This window comes from Vicugna pacos, chromosome 15 (genome assembly GCF_048564905.1).
Source record: "Vicugna pacos chromosome 15, VicPac4, whole genome shotgun sequence".
Classification (NCBI taxonomy): domain Eukaryota; kingdom Metazoa; phylum Chordata; class Mammalia; order Artiodactyla; family Camelidae; genus Vicugna; species Vicugna pacos.
In genome coordinates this window covers 7,278,998-7,299,013 of record NC_133001.1, presented here as the reverse complement: position 1 = coordinate 7,299,013, position 20,016 = coordinate 7,278,998, and the positions used below count along the sequence as shown (strand labels likewise).

The following is a 20,016-nucleotide window of genomic DNA, read 5'->3' as shown; positions in this document are numbered from 1 at the left end:
CCCAATATATCTAAAATATTATTATTTTAATAGATACTCAATATAAAAATTATTAATGAAATATTTTATACTCCAAGCCTTTGAAATCTGATGTGTATTTTATACTTACATCTTGATTCACATTAACCATGTTTCCAGTGCTCAAAAGCCACATGTGGCTAATGGCTATGAGACTGAACAGCACAAGTCTAAATCACCCAAAATGAAAATTCTACCCAGAGGCAGAAGGCTGCATGGTGTGCTCAGCATACAATAACTACATAATAAATATCTATTGAATGGATGAATGAACGAAGTAAAGTGAGACAAGACCCTGAAGTAACAAGAAAAGTACAACACAAACATACATGGAAAAATTAGCCATCAAAAAGGACTTGACTCTACGTGAATGAAGTTCTCTGCATCAAGCATCTCTGTCCTGCCATGCTATTACTCTAGTTCTTGAGTTTTAGGAACACAGCTCTGTGGATGAGCCTCTAGGGCTAGGGGCAGACACCGGATGAAATAGTGACTCTCAGGTCATGGCCAGAGGAGCCACTGCAATATAACTGTTTCACTAAACCTCAAGTACCATTTTTCTATTAATGGGATAAACTCAAAGTATCTAATACACTACAATATACCAGTATCCATAATCACTAGAACTGAAGCACAAAAACTGTTCCCATAGCCCAGAGTAGTGCAGGACCTCCAGCTGACAAAACAGCCTGCCCAGAACTGCTTAATTTGCCAGCAAGAGCAAAGAAATGAAAAGAAAAGGGAAGGAAAGGAAAAAAAAAAAAAAAAGATGAGGGTATCTAACGTATCTCTTCTGCCCTGTTATTTTTACTCCCCATGATGACAAGACCTTTGTGAGCAGGCAAGGGAGTTGAGAAGAGAGAACTCAATCTTTGCAGTCCAGGCTGCTTCACATTTTTCAGAAATTACTGCATGTTCAAACAATGGAATATTTGTCAAAGTACAACTTGATCACCAGAATTCATCTGTTTTTCATAACCACATTTGACCTAAACTGTGCTGACTAAACAAGGTACCCTGTGTTTCACAGTCTGGAAAATGTGGCTCCCACCATCGTTTTCAGACCGCACTAAAACCTCTGGTCCCTAGACTACAGCCGCTTGGTAACTAAGTGCATTCAGATTAGGCCAAGGATGATGTCTGCTGGCTTCCCTTGTTACATCAATCACACATGTTCATTTTCATTTCATGTTTTGGTTAATTTCTCTTTTTTTATAGGTATCTATCAAGAGAGTGTGAGGGAGCTAAAAATTTTGTGTAGTTTTCTCCCTATGGGCTATGTGCATACATATAAACTCACATATATAAATACATAAACTCTTCTTAACTTTTTATTTGGAAGTATTTTTAATTTATAGAGAAACTGTTTAAGAATATTAAAAAAAAACCATATACTCTACTCGGATTCACCTACTGTTAATAGTTTGCCCCATATCCTTTATCATTTGCTCTTTCCACATATAATTTTTCTTTAGCCATCTGAAAGTATGTTATATACATAAAATCTCTTTATTCCTAAATACTTCATTGTGTATCTCCTGAGACTAAGAATGATTTATTATATAACTATAGAGTATTTATCAATTTCAGAAAATAAAACATTTTCCTGATCTACTGTCCATATTCTAATTTTGTCAATGGACCCAAAAAAATGTTCTTTATAGCCTGTTTTCCCCCAGTACAAGATTCAGTCTAGGACAGGGGTCAGCAAACCATGGGCCATGGGTCAAATCCATCCCATTATCTTTTATGCAAATCAAGTTTTATTAGAATACAACCACACTCACTCATTTACATATTATGTCTGACTGCTTTTAAACTATAACAGTAAACTTGAGTGTTTGTGACAGAGACCTTCTGACTCATAAAACCCAAAATATTTACTGTCAGGCCCTTTAGAGAAAAACGCCAATTCCTGGTCTAGGACATTTAGCTGTCATGATCCCTTTAATCTGAAACAGTTTTTCAGTTTTTCTATATCTTTTATGACTGGTATCTTTGAAAAACAAACCCTCCCTTCCTTCCTTCCTTCCTTTCTTTCTCTCTCCCTCTCTCTTCTCTCTCTCTCATAATAGAATGCTCTTCGTTTTAAGTTTCTGTGATGTTTCCTCATAAGTTAGATTCGTGTTATGCACTCCAGGTCAGAACGGTACACGTAAGAAATGCTGTAGCCCTCTCAGGGCACCCCACTTAGAGGCACACAATCATCCCCAATTGTGATGTTAATTCTGACCACCTGGTAAAGATGGTGTCTAACTACAATTTTTGTCTTGTTATTAATAAGTAATCCTGGTGAGATAATTTAAGGCTACACAAATAGACCACTTCTTACTAAAATTTCCCCACTAGATTTAGTGTCTAGTGATGATTCCTGCCTGAATATGTCTTTATTACAATGACTGCAAAATGAAGAACCATGAAGAGTCTGAGATTTTACCCACTTGCAAGCTAACAAGTTAGCACGCTATTATTCACAATTTTAGGAGGGCCTTGAGGACATTTACCTTAAGTTTTAGCTGCATTTGGCCTATTGTCTTTCTAGATTTCTCCTATATTTTTCAGAAATTCCCAAGTGTAATTTATTCCAACAAAATAACATGCTAAAAAAGTAGTTGGGCTTTAAAATCTTAATGGAAAATACAAAAAAATTGGAGAATTTGTGAGTATGGGTATTTTCATTGGGGGAAAAAATAGGAAACCAGAGTCTATACTAATGGTAAACAGATACTTAAATGAACAAATACATAATAAGTACACATATAAATAGAGGAGGTGGCTGTGGTCTTACTTACAGTAGAATGCGAAGCATTGACTGTTGGGAGCCAGTTATGAGTGGCTTACATCTCTGCACATCTTGTGAGCAGAGGTACTGACTTTGTTCCAGACCATCTTTTCAAGGATGTTTGTGTAGTCAACATATTTATAAGGGAGGGATAATGTCTCCCACCAGACGAAAAAAGCAGATGTGTTCCATGTTTTTCTATGGAATAAAGATATTTGGATTCCCTACACTCAGGGTTCTTCTCCTTTAGAGCAAACCGCTTTGTGTACAGGTGTCCTTCAAGACACATCATGGACTCCTTCACATTGCCATGTGGAATTTGGGACTCTGGGAACTTGTGCAAGTATAGTGTGCTGCTACTCTGGCTGCTGCTGTTGATACTAGTAATAAAGCCCTTTGTCTCTGAACCAGGGTTTTTTTTTTGCCTTCTGCTAGCATCCATGAAACTGATTAAGAAAAACCATGAGTTGATTAGGTTATAAAGTTCATGTATTTATTATAAACCATCTTAGGGTACAATATAATACACTAATTAACTTAACACTTGTAAGTGCTTAGAATGGGACTTCACACGTAGTCTGATAAATTTACCTGTTTTAATGATAATGACAACTGATAGAGGAAAGAACACAAGACAGAGAATTTACATTTAGTTTTTCCAATTCTGCAATTTACCTACGTGCCTTTAGGTGAGTAATTCAACTGCCCTAGGCCAAGGGTTTTCCCTTCTGTGAAAAGAGATGCTAAAAGGAAGAGTATACAAAGGCCTTTCTACCTGTAATACATCCTTGTTTTTAGTCTCTAGTTTAGAGTTTTTATAAAGGTAACATTGAATGGGGCGGGGGGTTGTGGGAGGAAGTGTACATGTTTTCTCGTATTGTTTCTTACATCTGTGTATGTAAGTCAGCACATGAATTAGTCTAGTTCCTAGTCCCTGACTCCTTCTGCATTGCATTCTTTAAAAGTCCTTTTCATAATATGAAAATTTGGTGATGGCGGGCAAAACATGTGCAAGTTAGAAGTAGAAATATTTCTTTAAGATTTAAGTATGCTCCAGCTACTATGCCAAGTGTTTTTATGTTTCTCTCTCACAGAAACACTGTGGGATAAACACTATTGTCTACATTTTTAAATGGTGAAATTGAGGCTATGAGAAGTTAAGCAAGGTTTGTAGATCATGATCTAGATTCAAGCTTATGTGATTTGTCAGTTTAAAAAAAAAAACACCATGGTGACTAGAAATCAATCAGTTTGTAATTTTAATTATTTTTCAAATTACAAAAGAATTCAGCATTTTTACAAAACCTTTTATTCTTTGACTGAAGCTACTCTTTTTCTGACAAAAAGACATAGACACAGATGAAGTGCAGTTTTTGCACCTTGGCCTTCCCACCCCTTTCTTCCTGAAATATGAAAATGATCTACCTTATAAGAATGAAGACAAAAACTACATGCTAAAGAAACAGGACTGGAACAACTAAAAGAACCCAAGTCTCTGATGACCATGTACAGCCTACCACACCAACAGCGAAATGCCTACGCCTTGTCATATGTAAAAAACAAACTCTGTACTTGTTTCAACCATTACAGTTGGGTTTTAGTTACGTGTAACCAAATACAATCTGAACTGCTACAAATATCACCATTAAACACCATAAATGACTTCATTTTTCACATCTAAAAAAATATGTTAACACATCTTATACTTTGTTTCAGGGCCAGAAGAAATCCCAAGTCTTAATTAACAGTACTCCATATAATAAACTGATGAACTATATTAACCTCAAACAAAACAACTCAATCTCCTTAGACTATGGCATATTTTATAGTTTTTTCATAGGTCTGTTAATTTTTTTTTCTACAGCACTTTATTGAGGTATTTTGACTATTCATTTATTCATTCATTCATTCCACAATTATTTGCTAAGCAACTTTTATGAGGTAGGAATGACACGGTACTCTGAGATTTCCAGAAGCTCTAGTTAAAGACATTAAAGAAAGAAAATAAAATAGATTCTGCTTATGTTTCCTGAGAAAATCTGGGTTGTGGACAGGCAGCCTTCAGTATTCAAGTCCTAAGCTATTTCACCTCGAAATTGTGGTTCGAGTTATAGGAATCTGAAAAAGGTAGACAATCCAGTACAGTTTCAAACTCAGCTTTTTCAGTCCTACACAATTTAAAATAAATCATGACTCTTCAAAGGTCAAAAAGAAACTATTCACTACACCTGCTAAAACCAACCATGGGCAAACATGAGTTAAGGTATTTATTTCTGGTTAGAAGATCATTTTGGCATATGCAACTTACATAACTGTCTGAATGACCAAATTTCCCCTATAAAACAAAAGGAAATTCCTCCCCTACATGCCCTCTTACTTAGATCACAAGGTTCTGGCAATAGCTATTTATCCCTCCCCTGTAACATCCAAAACCATTAGGGCATTGTATTCAACTAAGTATCTGGTATAGACAGCATTTTAGGGAAACAAACAAACAAAAAAACCCAAAATTTTTTAAATTAAAAAACTGAAAACAAACAAACAAACAAAAAAACCTGGCAGTCACAACCCAAACAGAAAGGAAAAGGAAGAAAAAGATGTAAGAGATCTGGTTGGACATATGAGATGAGGGAAAGAAGATTATAAAAGCCAAATATCCAGAGATCTCAGCAACAGCGAGGTGTGGCATAACTTATAGGTAGATACATCAAAAGAAAGAAAGAAAACATGAAACATGTTTCAGGAAAGAACCGCCGGTGCAAAGGCATCATTATGAAAGAACACGGGGCCCTGCATCTCTGGAGCACAGACTATGAGGAAAACAGCAACCAGAAATGGAGTAAGAGAGATTAGCCAAGGATAGAATGCGGAAAACTATACAGCACAAGGTAAGATGTTTACTCTGAGAACAATGAGAGACTAAAGTATTTAAAGCACAGGTTTGATATGATTTAAACTGTGCTTTAAAAGATTACTGAGCATTATACAGAAAGTAAATTATTTCTTATTCATCCTGTCAGAGCTTAAACAATTGTTGTATTATTGTGGTATCTAAAGCTGTTCAGGTGAGATGTTATTGTTTAAAAAAACAAACAAACAAACAAATGAGCACACTTGAAAAGTTCAATTTTCCCAAAGTAAGCATTTTGAAAAACCAAATGCAAACATGTCTAGAAAAAAAAATTAATCACTTTTTTTGGCCTCTTGTTTTATTGAAAGCCAAATGATATGTATGCCCATGGGTAATAAGGTCACCAGGTCAAAAGAGCAATATGACAATTATAAGAAGTAAGATTACAGTGACTACAAACCAGGGTCCATTAGTCCATACTACAGGAAAGTTATCACTATAAATGGCTTTTCCTGTGTCCTTATCAATGCAGTGCACAAAGTATCTCACCCTCAGCTTTTCCCTATGATCTATGTGGTGTTTACGCCTATCTAACCCCACCAGGCACTGGTAGGTCAGTAAAAGTAGGAGGCAGCGAGATATGGCAGGAGAGTGATGAGACAATCTGTTAAGTGTCAAAGATGGACTAGGAGTCACCAAATATTTCAGGGTAAAAGTTTCCACATTAAAAAAAAAAGTCTCTAAAGAAAATACTTAAAATACATTCTTATTGCTCAGAATACTCAAGGTCACCATGGGCACCATGCCCTGTCCAACAGCATAAAGATTTGAAAACGGTACCTACTTATTTCAAATTACTATTTTCACAAAGGATTTTTGATTAAAAGTTCAAATTTCTTTTCTTATTTCCCCAAAAATGCATATATTTCGAATAAACAGGATGAATTTAAAAAACAAGCCTCTTTGGAGTCTCTTACAAAGAAGCCTTTCTCTGTATCTATTAAATTATAAACTTTTTGAGACCAGGAAGCATCCTGATCATCTTTACATCTTTCACTGTATTAGGAAATGCTTGCTTAAATAAAATTTAACATTTACTTTCTGCAGATCTTCTCAGAATATACTTTGAATCTACTAACATGAACTGTAAAAAACCCAAGACTGAAATACAGTACACCGAATTTCAATGACATTTGAAACAGGGCTCCTCCTCTTCTTTTTTTTTTTCCCAAACAGATCAACAGATGAAACTGGTGTTCCCCAGAAATACAGTTCCAGAAACAACTTTAAGGAGGTTCAGATCATTAAGCTATATGCCTCTGGCAATGCTGGAATTCTATATCCACTACCCTCCCTCTGTCCTACCATCTTTGGAAATGTCAAATAAGAAACAAACAAATAAACCCTTATTCACAAATTCTAAGCACCTAGAATTCTGCATATAGGCCTTCCTCATGTCTTAATATCTACCTTAAGAGTAGGAAATGACCCCACTTGTATTTACACCAAAACCAGATACTTAAATATTCATTCAAATGCCTTAGTACAAAAAAGGAAAGAGTTTAAAAAATGAATTTTTGCTACAGTTATATAAAATAAATACAAGTCAATAGTCTCAATGTTTAAAACAGAATCAGGATAGCTCTTTAAAAACAAAAAAACCAGGCTATGGTAAAAGTACAATCAATTTTAATGAAAACTAAAAAATCAGTCAGAGCTCTATTTATTAGCATTCACTGCCAGATCAGTGGTCTGTGATCAAAACCTGTGTGAGGTTGAAGTATGAATATCTCTTTCATTTGCCAATCAACCATCTAAACATCAAGATGCAGCAGAAATGTTCTGCTATTTTTTTAAGGGGGGTGTTTCATTTTTTTAAATCAGTAACAACAACAACAAGAAGTCTGATTTGATTAAAAGTTCAAATCTCAAAATACACCCAATCCTTCAGATTTGCCTTAAGTCTATGCTTCAATTCCTGCTACTAAATTAACTTCTAAAGAGCAAAGTGCCATCTGACATAAGTACAGGAAGAAGAACACAAATCTTACCTCTGGTGCCAATAAAAAACTATTTCAGAGTAAGGCTAGTCATACTAAGTGAGGTGTTTTCCTCATATTTACCACACAAATGCGTCACTTACTTAATGTAGTCAAATTTGCATAGCACTACGAGACTGCTGAACGAAGTATTATAAAAAAATCCAAGACAATAATATTGTAAATACATGTATAAGAAACAACCCTTTAACTATCACGACTCAAAAGGATCTTGAAAGTCTAACCTTGAGTATGCCAAAACTAATCACTTTTCTTTAAATGAAAACTCAGTAGTGTCTTAAACTCTTCAAGTACTTATTTCCCAAGTGCTTTTATATAATAGCCAACTGCTACCACAAAGCCTTTTAAGTAATTTTATTAAGTAATTCCCTTAACACTTAAGAAAACATGTGCCACTTAGAACTGCTTGTATCTTTTCCTTTTTCCACTCTCCATATCCTTTCCTCACTATTATCTGTAGTTACATGACCATGGGTTTTGTAACGTTCCCCTAGCTGCCAGTGCAGACCATACCAAGAGAAATTCTCAGATTATAAAGGGACAAACATATTCCAGGAAGATTCCTGCCCAGCCTACCCAACCCCATCCCCTGCCCCAGCAATGATCATGAAGGATTATAAAGAGATTATGGGTAAAATCTAACTCTGCAGCTGATTCACCCCCCCTAATTATAGCCAAGTACTTAAAAAAAAGATATTATTAAAGGCAAGTAAGAGGTAAAATATTCTGAAGTTTAACACAATTCGTTGTGTTCAGGGAAGTAAATTACTAACTACTGTTCTCATAATTATTTTTAAATCTCTGCCCTGAATCCTTCTAAGAAGAAGAATTCAGAGGACAAAACATTTAGTTTAGGTGAAGGGGCTAACTTATTCTTAACAGAAAAACAGGTTATCAGCTTGCCATGTATAATGGCTTCCCGGGGAATAAAGATTTATGACACAGAAATAAGGTCACTTTGAAATATGCTTTTAAATTTAGATTTTGGCAAGGCTTCCAAATGTAAGAAAAAGACAAGGTGGTAGAGAGTCCTTAGGGGGCTTATAAAAGGGGATACTCAAATGAAACTGGGGTAACCTCTTCTAGAGCATAGATGGATAGGCAGTCAGTAGATACCTGAAATCTAACACAGTCTGTAGTTCCCTTTAGATGAGGAATTCTTTCGAGGTCTATGGATAAGATTCAAGAGTTGGGGAAGTCTCTGAAATTCTAAGCAAAATATCAGATGCAATGTACATATGTGCATTTTGTCTGGGGAAAGGGTTCACAGCTTCCACCAAATTCCCAGAGGCTCTTTGGTGAAGAAAGTCTAAAAGAAATACTGCACTTGCTAGAGCCTTTGTAATAATGAATTCACTGCACAATAACATTCTGTATTTCTTTATATCTTAGCTGCTTCAAAGTGTCCTTTAGTGACTGAAGGAGAATTAGAAAAAAACTAAGGTTTCTATGATTTATGTAACACTGAGGGGTTGCTGCCTATTGAAAAAAAAATCCATATATTGCTCTAATTGCTATCCCTGGACCCAAAATGATAGAAATCTTGAAAGTAAAGTTTTCACTATAGTATAACACACATGCAGAAAAGTACATAAATCAGAGGTGTACATTAGTCAACATTTTTAAATCTGGGAATTTTTTAATTGTTAATGAGCAGATGATACAGATTACTGGCAACCAAGACACCACAAGAAGACCATAAATGATACCCACAGACTAGGGGTATCATTACAATTACAGGTTTGCTCTCTCTGTCTCTTAATGACACCCAAGATCCTTCCTGGGGGGCATATATACACCCTTTCAGTGGTAGCAGGGTGAGTGAGCAGCAAATCTGGAGGAGAGTCAAAGATTTTACACTATATAGAGGAGCTTAAAGTACATACAAATCTTTGTCCAAATTGAGCTGGGTTCAAGGCTTGGAGTCCATAAGCATGGCAGACATCACTAGATAAATAAGAGTTTTCAAAAAGTCTGCAAGACAGACTGGTTTCTGTCTTCATTAGACAGACAGTCCAGATATCTTTTTAACTACTACTACACTACGTACAAGAATCTCAGATTATTATTATTCATCATTTCCCTTCCAGTAAAATTTTTAGTTTATGTTATTTTCTCTCTTCTTAAAAAAAATTATCTTAAATTACTGTAAAATGTTTATATCCTGTCCCTTACCTGCCCATCTCTAAACAGTACGTGAACATTTAAAGAGTGTAAGTTGTTCAAAACAATTCTATAAAATCACCTACCTTTGCCCTGCACAATTCCATCTGCATTACTACGTCAAGGACCAAGTCTCAATTAACCACTATCTGACCCTTGTTCACTTTCTTCCCTCCCCTCCTCCTGCCAAAGTTTGCCCTTCCTGCCAAAGTTCAGCACTTCCTAGAAAAGTCTCACAGCCTGTTTGATATTGTACTTCACTTTAGTCACCAAAGGAAGAATTTACAGGTGCTTGGCCCCATCTATAAGACCATGACCGAAATCTGACCTCCTGTTACAATACGTGAACTCCTGCCCTACTGATAAGGCTGGCAGATATAAGTAGGATTTTTCAAATAATCCTTTGGGAATTTATAAGCAGCACAGCCATAAAAGGGGGGTGAATGGAAGGTCGGTTTCACTAAAAATAATAAATATTGCCATGTTTATTCAAAGTGTGCCTTGTTATCCTCCAGGCCAAAAGTTCAGATAAACACTATTGTAAATGACAAATATTAGAACTTTTTGTTACTTCTGTTATGATCCTTCCGTTGGACACCAATAGAACTGTTTTCCCTTGTATAAGTCCCAGCCCTGATATTGTATGACACTGCCTGGGACTAGAACACTGGATTCATTTGCAGGTCAAAAGGAGGGTAGCTATCTTTCAAAAAAAAAAATTCATTTAGTATTATATACTACTAATATTAAGTGCTAAGTGCTAGGACTTTAAAAAATGAATAAAACATGATACCTGCCCTAAAAAAGCTTATAGTCTACTGAGGAAAAAGAACACATATTTAGAATACAATGATATAATATAGTAAGCACTACTATAAATGTGCACTGGGTCCTATAATGGTGCCCAGAGGAAGAGGGTCCATTGAGCTCAACCTGAAACATCAGGAAAATTTGCTAGAGGACACAAGTATGAAATAAATACGAATCAGTAAAATAAAAAGAAATGGGAATAATAACTCAGGCAGGACTAGCATGAGAAAAGGATGAAATATAAGAAACAGCATGGTGCAATCAAAGAACTGGAAGCATTTCAGTATCATTAAAGCAAGTGGTAAGCAGCAGGAAATACAGTAGACAAGACATGGAAATTTTGCTATATTTCTATACGCTATATTTTCTTCTATATTTCAACACTTTACTCCACAATGACCAATTAGAGAATTTTAAGCAGACAACATATATGTCAGATTTGTAATGATAGCTGGATTACTAACACTATAGTGAGAAGGAGACAGGCATTTATGATAAAAGGTAGGGAGTCAGGAGATTGTTTGCAATAATCCTGATGAGATTGAATTAGGGTGATCACTTTAGGATAGGGAAGGATGAAGTACAACTATACTTAGGAGGGAACATTTGCAAGATTTGGAGATCTGGATATTATATCAATAAAAAAGGAAGAGTTTAGGTTTTTTCCTGGTGACTAGAGAGATGATGCTGTTATTATCCAAGATCACTATAAATTCAGAAGAAGAAGAAGATTTTAGGGGGGAGGAGGAAATAATGAACTCATTTTGAAACATAAAGAGTTTGTACTGCCTGTGGAATATCCAAAAGGTTAGGTTCAATATAATATTATATACACAAATTTTAAGCACAAGGGAAAGTTGAGAAATAGAAATATAGGACTGGAAGTTAATAATACTTCAAACCATAAAAGCAGATTATACCAGTCAAGAAAGGCAGGAGAGAAAGAAGAGAAGCGGGGCAAGAAAGAGGAGAAACAGAACTTCGGGAACACAGAGGGACACAAAGACGTGGAGCCCACAAGGTCCAAAACAGGTACCAATTACCAAAAAGGCTGTAAAGAAAGTCAAAGGCAGCTGAAAAGTCCAGTAAGATACAGCTTCAGGGTAGTGGTATGAACAGAGGAGAAATATACTGGGCCAATGAGCGAATAAAGAGAAAAGAAGTAGAGATAAATATTGGAATGGGAAGGAACAAGAGAGAAAAGGTTTATTTTCTTCTCAGTCCTCATTTCTGTATTCCTAAAACTTTTCTTAAAGCCTAATGTTAATATTAACTACATCAGGAAATAAGAAAATATTTGTTACAAATATTTATATTAAATAATCTACATTTAAACATCTTTGTCAATAATATTATGAGAAGCTATCTTTTATCACATAATAATACAACTTAGTGATTTGAGAATGGTGAAACAAATACAGGAAAGTGACAAATTCCAGCCCCCAAAAAAGCTATGAAAAGAGTCAACCTTAGAAATTACACATGCTCTGGTCCTTGCTTTACCATAGGAGATATCTGAGTTCTTATTTGAAGTCCCTCTAAGTCTGGAACAGCAATGTCTAAATAATAAATATATATTCCACAAAAAAACAGAGCTGAATTCTTACCACTCTACTTGTGAGTTGCACCTTTTCAAAACTAACATCATAAATGGGAGAAGAGGCCTGTTTCTGCCATATAAACAGTGCTTTAAAAATTATGAATACTAAATGTTTCAATGTTATAGAATACCAGCATAGAATTTATTTTGAAATGGGCAGTTTAAGGTCCTCCCGTTTTGTTCTCACAGTTTAAGACTATGTAGTCTGTATATTTAAGAATGTGTGAATTTTAAATAACTGATAAACTTTGCATGTTGATGGCAAGACTAGAACCTCTATCATGTCTACACTTTACGTCATATACTTTTAAAAGTATCAGTAATGTGTCTAATGACCAGCATCAGAGACAAATAATTTCTGCAGATTAACTGCCATTTATTAAATGCCAATTATGTGCTAGAGACCGAACTAGGCATTGTTCATACAACATACATAGCTGCACTAAGCAGGTAATCATTATCACATTTTATACATGCAAAAGCTAAGGTTTAGGTGACTTGCCTAACACCACTACTGTGCAAATAAATTAATATTCTTATAAATCATCATTAGAGTTCTCAACTTGAGGAAAATCTGTTACATTATCTCTATCATTAAATCTTAATAAAGCTTACAAAAGCTAGCACAGACACAGTGATGAGATACAGTGCTGTCACATTATAGTTACTGAAAAGTTGTAACTTTTCTCCTGGTAGACTGTAGTTTTCTTAAAGCACGGGTCCTTGACTTATTTATCTATCTTTGGTTCTCCAAGTCCATTTCATGCAGAAGAGAAAATCAACGTGTTTATTGAATAAGTAAGTGAGTAATACAGTTTGAGTTAGCATATGTTCAAACAAATGGACAACCAGCCCTTCAAACCTGTGGATTCCACATTCACAGATTCAACCAATCACAAATCAAAAATACTCAAAAAAATTCCAGAAAGTTCCAAAGAACAAAACTTGAATATGCCACACACAGCAACTAAATCATTTACATTGTATTAGGTATTATAAGTAATTTAGAGATGATATGATAGAATATGCACAGGTTACATGAAATATTATGCTATTTTGCATAAGTGACTTCAGCATTTATGAATTTTGGTATCTGAGGGGGGTTCTGGACCAGTCCCCCATGGATACCAAGTGATTATTGTACTGTGTTCTTTAAGTACCACTTGTTTATTTATTCAGTCAACATACATTTATCAAGTACCTACACCAAGTACTGTTGGATACAACATCAAACTAAACAAACTACCCATTTTCATAGACGTTATGCTTATTGAAAGGCAATACCAATTTGATTTTGCAATTATGAGGCTTTTAATAAACCCTGAAACTTGGTATGAGCAAATACGGTTCCTTAACCATACATACTATTAAAGAGACTAAACAAAATCATGAAGCAATCATGGAGCATGGAGGAAAGATGCTAAGGGAGAAAAGAGGAAGTGTGTGGCAAAGGTAAAATGCATATTACTGCATATGTGTTTTCTGCTCAACTTTCATTAAACAGTTAACCCCTATCTCATATAAACCATTTCATAAAACAGAGAAAAGGGAAGGATCTTCAACCAGTCTAATGAGGTTAATATAACATTGCCTACAAACCACATAGGTTCAATACAAAAAAAAAAAAAAGGAAAGAAAACAAAACTATAGGTCTGTTACTTATGGCCATATACAGAAATTAAAGAAAAAGATTAAAAATAAATAAAAAGTAGTTAAATTTCACAGGATGTTAACAAAAGGCAGTAATACATCTTCATCAAGTTGGATTTATCTACAGAATACAAGGATGGTTTAATATAAGAAATATCGGTAATGAAATTCACCATCTTCATGAACTAAAGAATAAAAACCATAGGATTATAGTAATATATTTGGGAAACAAATTCAAGAAAATTCAATGCACATTTATGTTTTCATTAAAAACTATCAGAAATCTAGGAATAACTAAAGAATATTTAACAAAGCCTATTGCAAACATCAGTTAATGAATAAACTTTAGACACATTCTCTTTGAGACTAGAAATCAGAGAAGAATGTCTACTATCACCTTATTGAAGACCCTAATCAATACAACAACACAACAAAAAGAACAAAGAGATGTATGGATAGGAAAAAAAAAATTAAGTCAGTATTCTACAGACATGATGATCAACTACACAGAAAATCTATCATAAACCAAAAAAAGAAAAAACTATAATAACTAACAAAAGGTTGAGCAGGTAACCAGATGTAGAGTAACTTACAAAAATTGACAGTGTCTCTCAATAGAAGCAGTATTAGAAAATAAAGTAGAAAAAAGCAACAGAAACTGAACATATTTTGCTATTAAGCTAACAAAGTATGCCTAAGACTGTTATCACAAAAAAAAAAGCTGAATTAAATAATTTTAAAGCAGATCTTATTCTTCCATGAATGGGATGACTTAGCATTATAAAGTGGTCAATTCTTCCCACAATTTATTTATAAATTCAACTGATTCAAATAAAAATTATAGAAGGATTTTTTAATATAAATTCAAATTGATTCTAAAATATATATCTGGAAAAATAAATTCTATAAATAGTGAAGGCAATGTAAAAGAGGAACAAAGAGAAGGGACTTCTTTTACCATATATGTAGATATCCCACAAAACCAAAAATAACAAACTGTAGAGCTGAGAAACAGATTCATGTAAATATGAACATTTAGTGTACGTCAGAGGTGCTTTCAGGAATTATCGGGTGATGTACAGATTATGTAGCAGATACAAATAGTAAAACTGAATTCATCATATTGAAAAAAAATAAGTTGAGTCCCTATAACCTACTACACGGCAACCATAAATAAAAGATTCAAGAGGAAAAGAATTATTTTTTAAATAACTGATACTCCTTAAATAATAGTGTCTCATTCCTTACTCTTAAAAATAAACAGAAAAACTATCAAAAATGAGAAAACTGAGTTTTGAATTCAATATGCAATCTTTTTTAGGCAGAGCCAGATAAAGACTCACCAGGACAGAATATATGTGAAGACATCGATAAACAGGAGAGAAATCAACCAAATCTTGGGCCCCAGGAACCTGCAAAACAAACAAGATTGTCACAAAATATTCAAACAAGGCTATTAAGACCAACTACATGCATTTTTAATACTCCAGTGTAAAAAAAAAAAAAAAAAAGGTCAGCTCTAGCATCTAACAGAGAAACAGAAAGCAAACTATGCTTCCAGAAACCTAGTTTGGGTACTTGAGCCATGGAGCTACTAAGCTATGTGGATATCATCCAGGCTGGGACACAGAACAGAAGAGTAGATAGCAGATAAGAACAACAGGGTCACTGGTCCTGCATCTGCTTTTAGAGATACATTTTGGGCCTTGGGCCTCCAAAGGGAAAAGAAGAAAGTGGGAATGTGACTTTGGTAACTTGACTTTGTCTTCTTAGACATCACTGTTTCAGTGGTCAGAAACAAAACTTGCCACTTAAATGGCCTGCCAGCCAACTTCTAAAGGGCATAAGAATCAGTAAATATTTAAGTCAGCATGCAATCAAAATACAGAAATACGCTAGGAAGAGAGAGAAGATGATGTTTTAAAAAAATAAGATAATGAATGGAAAAGTCAAGCTTAGAGTAATATCAGCAAATTAGAATATGAACAATATATACAGATTAAACCTGGACATCGAAAGAGAAAGTAAAACAAGAAACATCAGGTGAGAACTGCAGCACCATTACAGCGCTAAAATTGATTCATTACAATACTGACAATGAATAAGTCACAGTTTACTTTGACCTCAATTTCCTCATCTGAAAAAGGAAATTATCAGTTAACCTACAGGAATCTGACAAGAATAAAACACTGAAAGTAAATATTAAATAAAACAAAATAAAACAGAAAAAGGCAAAATTATGTAAAGAAATAATCAAAGACCTAGCTGAAGTTTTTACGGTAACGCTGGTAACTGTATGATTCATCAGAAGGTAAGCAACAGGCACTTTTAAATTGGGTTGGACTGATTCATGATTATAAGATCAGTTTCCTTTACTTCTTTTGGGGCGCTGCTCCTTCACCAAGACGCTGTTTCTAATGAAATCTAGTCATTCTACAATTCAACAGCACAACACCTACTTCCTTTTCCCTCCCAAACCACCATATATCTCTATATATTGGTTCAAATTTAATGACTATTCTGTTTATTTGCTTTGCATCCATGAGAGCAGAGGTTAAAATCTCTGCTGAGGAACTTCATAGTTCTATATACTCTACGCACTCAAAACAAACTTCTAAGTGACCAAAACATTAAAGCATCTTCACAGGCTCCCTTCTTTGATTTTGAAGTGGAGATGTGAAGGAAATTTATTTTATATTTCCAGAAAACCAGGGCCTACTAGTGAAAACTGCAGCTAAGGGAACAACAATCTCAAAAGAAGAAACAGAAAATTACCATAAAATTATATTTGTAATAATACTTAGATTACCTAAAAATTACACACACATTTTAAAAAGATAAGAAAAGCATAGAAAAAGTTTTTGACCTCTGGAGGAAATGAACTTTTGAAAAATTTAGAATTAATGATAATAAGGTTATTTATTATAATTATGTAACTATAAAAAGTTTAAGAAAAATTTACCTAATTTTGAATAACAAACTTCATCACAACTTTGTTTATATGTTCCTCTTCATGCAGTTTATTTACTTTGTACTGCTTTGACTCAGAATTAGTTTCACTCAAAAGGAAACTGTTTTTGAGCCATTCCTCAGACAAAGCCTTGGCCTTTTCACATGTCAGACCCATCCTTACAGAATGAACATCCACGTTAGGGGACAGTTTCCCCAGAAATCTGTGACAAATAATCCAATGGAGCCCTTTACTAATGGGCTAAGAATATTGGTTTATCTGGGCCAACTAAAAACATTCTTACAATTAGGAGACAAAGGTCTTTCCTGTCATCTCCACCAAATATTTACAATCAAACCTATTCTCTGTGAAGCTACCTCGACATCATCACATTCGGCTTCCAGAGCCCTGACCTGGAATTATTGGCTTTGCTCTTTCCTAGCCTCTGAAATCACAATCCAGTTAAGTCCTCCTAAGCACACGCCTTCCTGCTTCGAAAGAGGTACACACAGAAATCTAGACAAGGAGAGAAGGAGCAGAAAGTTCACAAACTTTACTTCCACCTCACCCCGCCAATAGCCTACTGTTTAGAAATCATTTTCCCTCCATGTTCCCTTCTGTGAGGAACCCAGAGGAGAGCTGGGAGGAGAAAGGTATGTTAAGCATGCACTGACTCACGTTGCTTTCAGCTAGATGTGTTTTCTCTGCTTCCACTAATGAAAAAGAATGACTTCCATCTACAGAAAGGTGGAGGGAAAGCAACACACACTGTACGTGAAGGAATGCCACAGGTTTGGAAGGTTAAGGAATGAACTTTCAAAAACCTAAATAAATGCAAGTGGGGAAGAGCACCAGAACAAAAGTCGGTCTTTCCTGACTCACATAAATAGATTGGCCTGTTTTGAGGTTCACATTTTGATCCCCGTTTAAAATGCTAAATCTCTGTCAGAGCTGTCTTCATTCTTCTTCTCCCTTTACCCCTCCTTCCCCTCAAGTTGCAAAAAATGGTTCAAGCAAGTTTAGGTTTCAGCTGGGGCCAGAGGGAGGGAGTCCAAGGACACTTTCCTAAGCTAACAATGACTGCCTCTAATGGTTTCTGTCTCCTAACAAAAGCCATGACTCCTTCTTTATCAGCTTCATCTAATTTTTCCTTTCCAAAGTAAATAACACAGCCCTCGCATTTTACACATGTCCAAGTTTGACAAATCATTATCGACTGAGACTATAACTGATAAGAGATAACTTTGTGGTAGGACGTTGTCATTTCCTCTCATAAGGGCTTTCTTTTTGAGATACAGAAACATGATTAAAATAGTTAAACATTTCCTCTGCCTGGCAGTCAGGAACTCAAGACATTAAGATACTGGGGTCTGTATTTTTCTAGTTCAAATAGATCAATCTTCATCCCAACAGTAGCCACAAACAATATGTTTAAGATTATCCCGCTTTTTTAACTAGTTGTTTTCCTTAAGAATTCACAGGAAATAATTTCATCACCAAGGACAGCAGCTGCCTAATTCTTTATATAGTTTCTGAATGGAGTGCCTTTTGTCAGCTCAAACCTCTTTATTTTCCAGGAGCAAATAGTAAATAAAATTTTAGATTATGTAACTAAGAAATCTATGCCTCAGAGCATGTTTCAATATTACACAAATTAAAAGAACCTGGACATAATTTAAAATAACAGATAAATAACAAGCTGTTAAAAGAATGTACAGGTGACTGAACTCAGCATCCACAGGCAGACATCATGGAGGCAATGACCACATTTGATAATCACACATTCACATACCCACTAGAGACCATGCACATTAGATACCAATATATATGGCTAACCTGTCTGTTTCAATCTTACATTCTATGATAAATATTAACAGCTTAAGTCAAAGCAATACTTCCTAATTATTGTCCATAGACTATTTGTTGTTAAATAGCATTACATCCTATCAGTACACCAGCTATCACATGATGTCACTGTATAGAGGACAAAAAGAGCCCAGAGACAGAGGAAACTGCAAATTAAGAAAAGTAAATTTATAAATGAGGTTAATGAAAAGTACCCTGAAAAAACAGTCCTATGAACCCCTGCAAACAATATAATTTAGGGAAGATAAAAAGATTCAGAGGAGAAACGGGAAAATTAGGTATCAAGAAGAAACATGAGTATTTCTGACTATGAAAATTCTTGCAAAATACCAGGATCTGATTTTTATGGTATGCTTTTCTTCTTTTCTAATACATCTTAGTTTGAGTCAAAAGAAAGTCTCTGAAAGTGGAAAGGTTAGTGAGTAAGTTCGTCTCAGAAATGACACAGAAATGTTTTTACTTTTTTTTTTTAAAAAAGAGATTTGGGTTTTAAAATAATAATGACATTAAAATTTTAACAGATATGTTCATTTAGTATTGTTATGACACACTTCTCCCTGCCCCCCCCAAAAGGAATTAGAAGATAGTAATTCACTCTACTATCTTTGAAGACTCACTAGTGAAGGAAAGCAGGGGGAAAAAAGTTTCTGCAGGTAACAACCTGATACATCCACCAGCTTTACTACTGGGTAAGCGTATCATTAGAAAACGGGAATGGGGTACAAGAAAAGATCCTTTGTCTCCCTCCACTCAAGAAGAGTAACAAACGGACTAAAGGAGATTTACCTATGCTACTGACAGAGATAGTACATGAAAACAGAAATGCATTAGTGTGCACCAGTCCTGTTGTTCACACAGCCATCCCAGGAGATACACACACACACACACACACACACACAGGCCATTTATTTTTCTCTTAAGAAACTTTTCAAAGTAGGTAGATCACCCAAAGGGGGTATGATAGAAATTCACAAGGAATTTAGATATGTTTCTCACTAATTATCTGAGTCATTCCCATCTTGAAAATATTTCTGATTACCACTTGACACAAAACAGTACTTTGGTATTTGGTTTCTTGGTATTGGTAAATGAATGTAGGGACTCGGTGCCTATTTCTGAACATTGTTAGTTGGATCTCAAGTTGTTAAAATGTACCAGATATTTTTCTCAAGGGAGAAAACAACAAACAATTAGCTAAAGGGACACTGCCTTTGAATTCAGAGGATCAATTTGACTGCCCATATTATGTCTGGAAGCCAAGATATA

The 20,016-nt window shown here is 35.0% G+C and overlaps 1 protein-coding gene across 3 annotated transcripts in view; it reads right to left on the bottom strand.

Annotated features, from left to right (window-relative positions):
• The window catches only part of EXOC6B (exocyst complex component 6B), a 533,613-nt gene that overhangs the window by 276,314 nt on the left and 237,283 nt on the right, over window positions 1–20,016 (bottom strand). For all 3 annotated transcript variants that reach the window (XM_006201563.4, XM_072937568.1, XM_072937567.1), the window contains one exon: window positions 15,278–15,346. In XM_006201563.4, coding sequence (XP_006201625.1) covers window positions 15,278–15,346 — 69 coding nt within the window. The remainder of the gene's footprint in view (window positions 1–15,277; window positions 15,347–20,016) is intronic.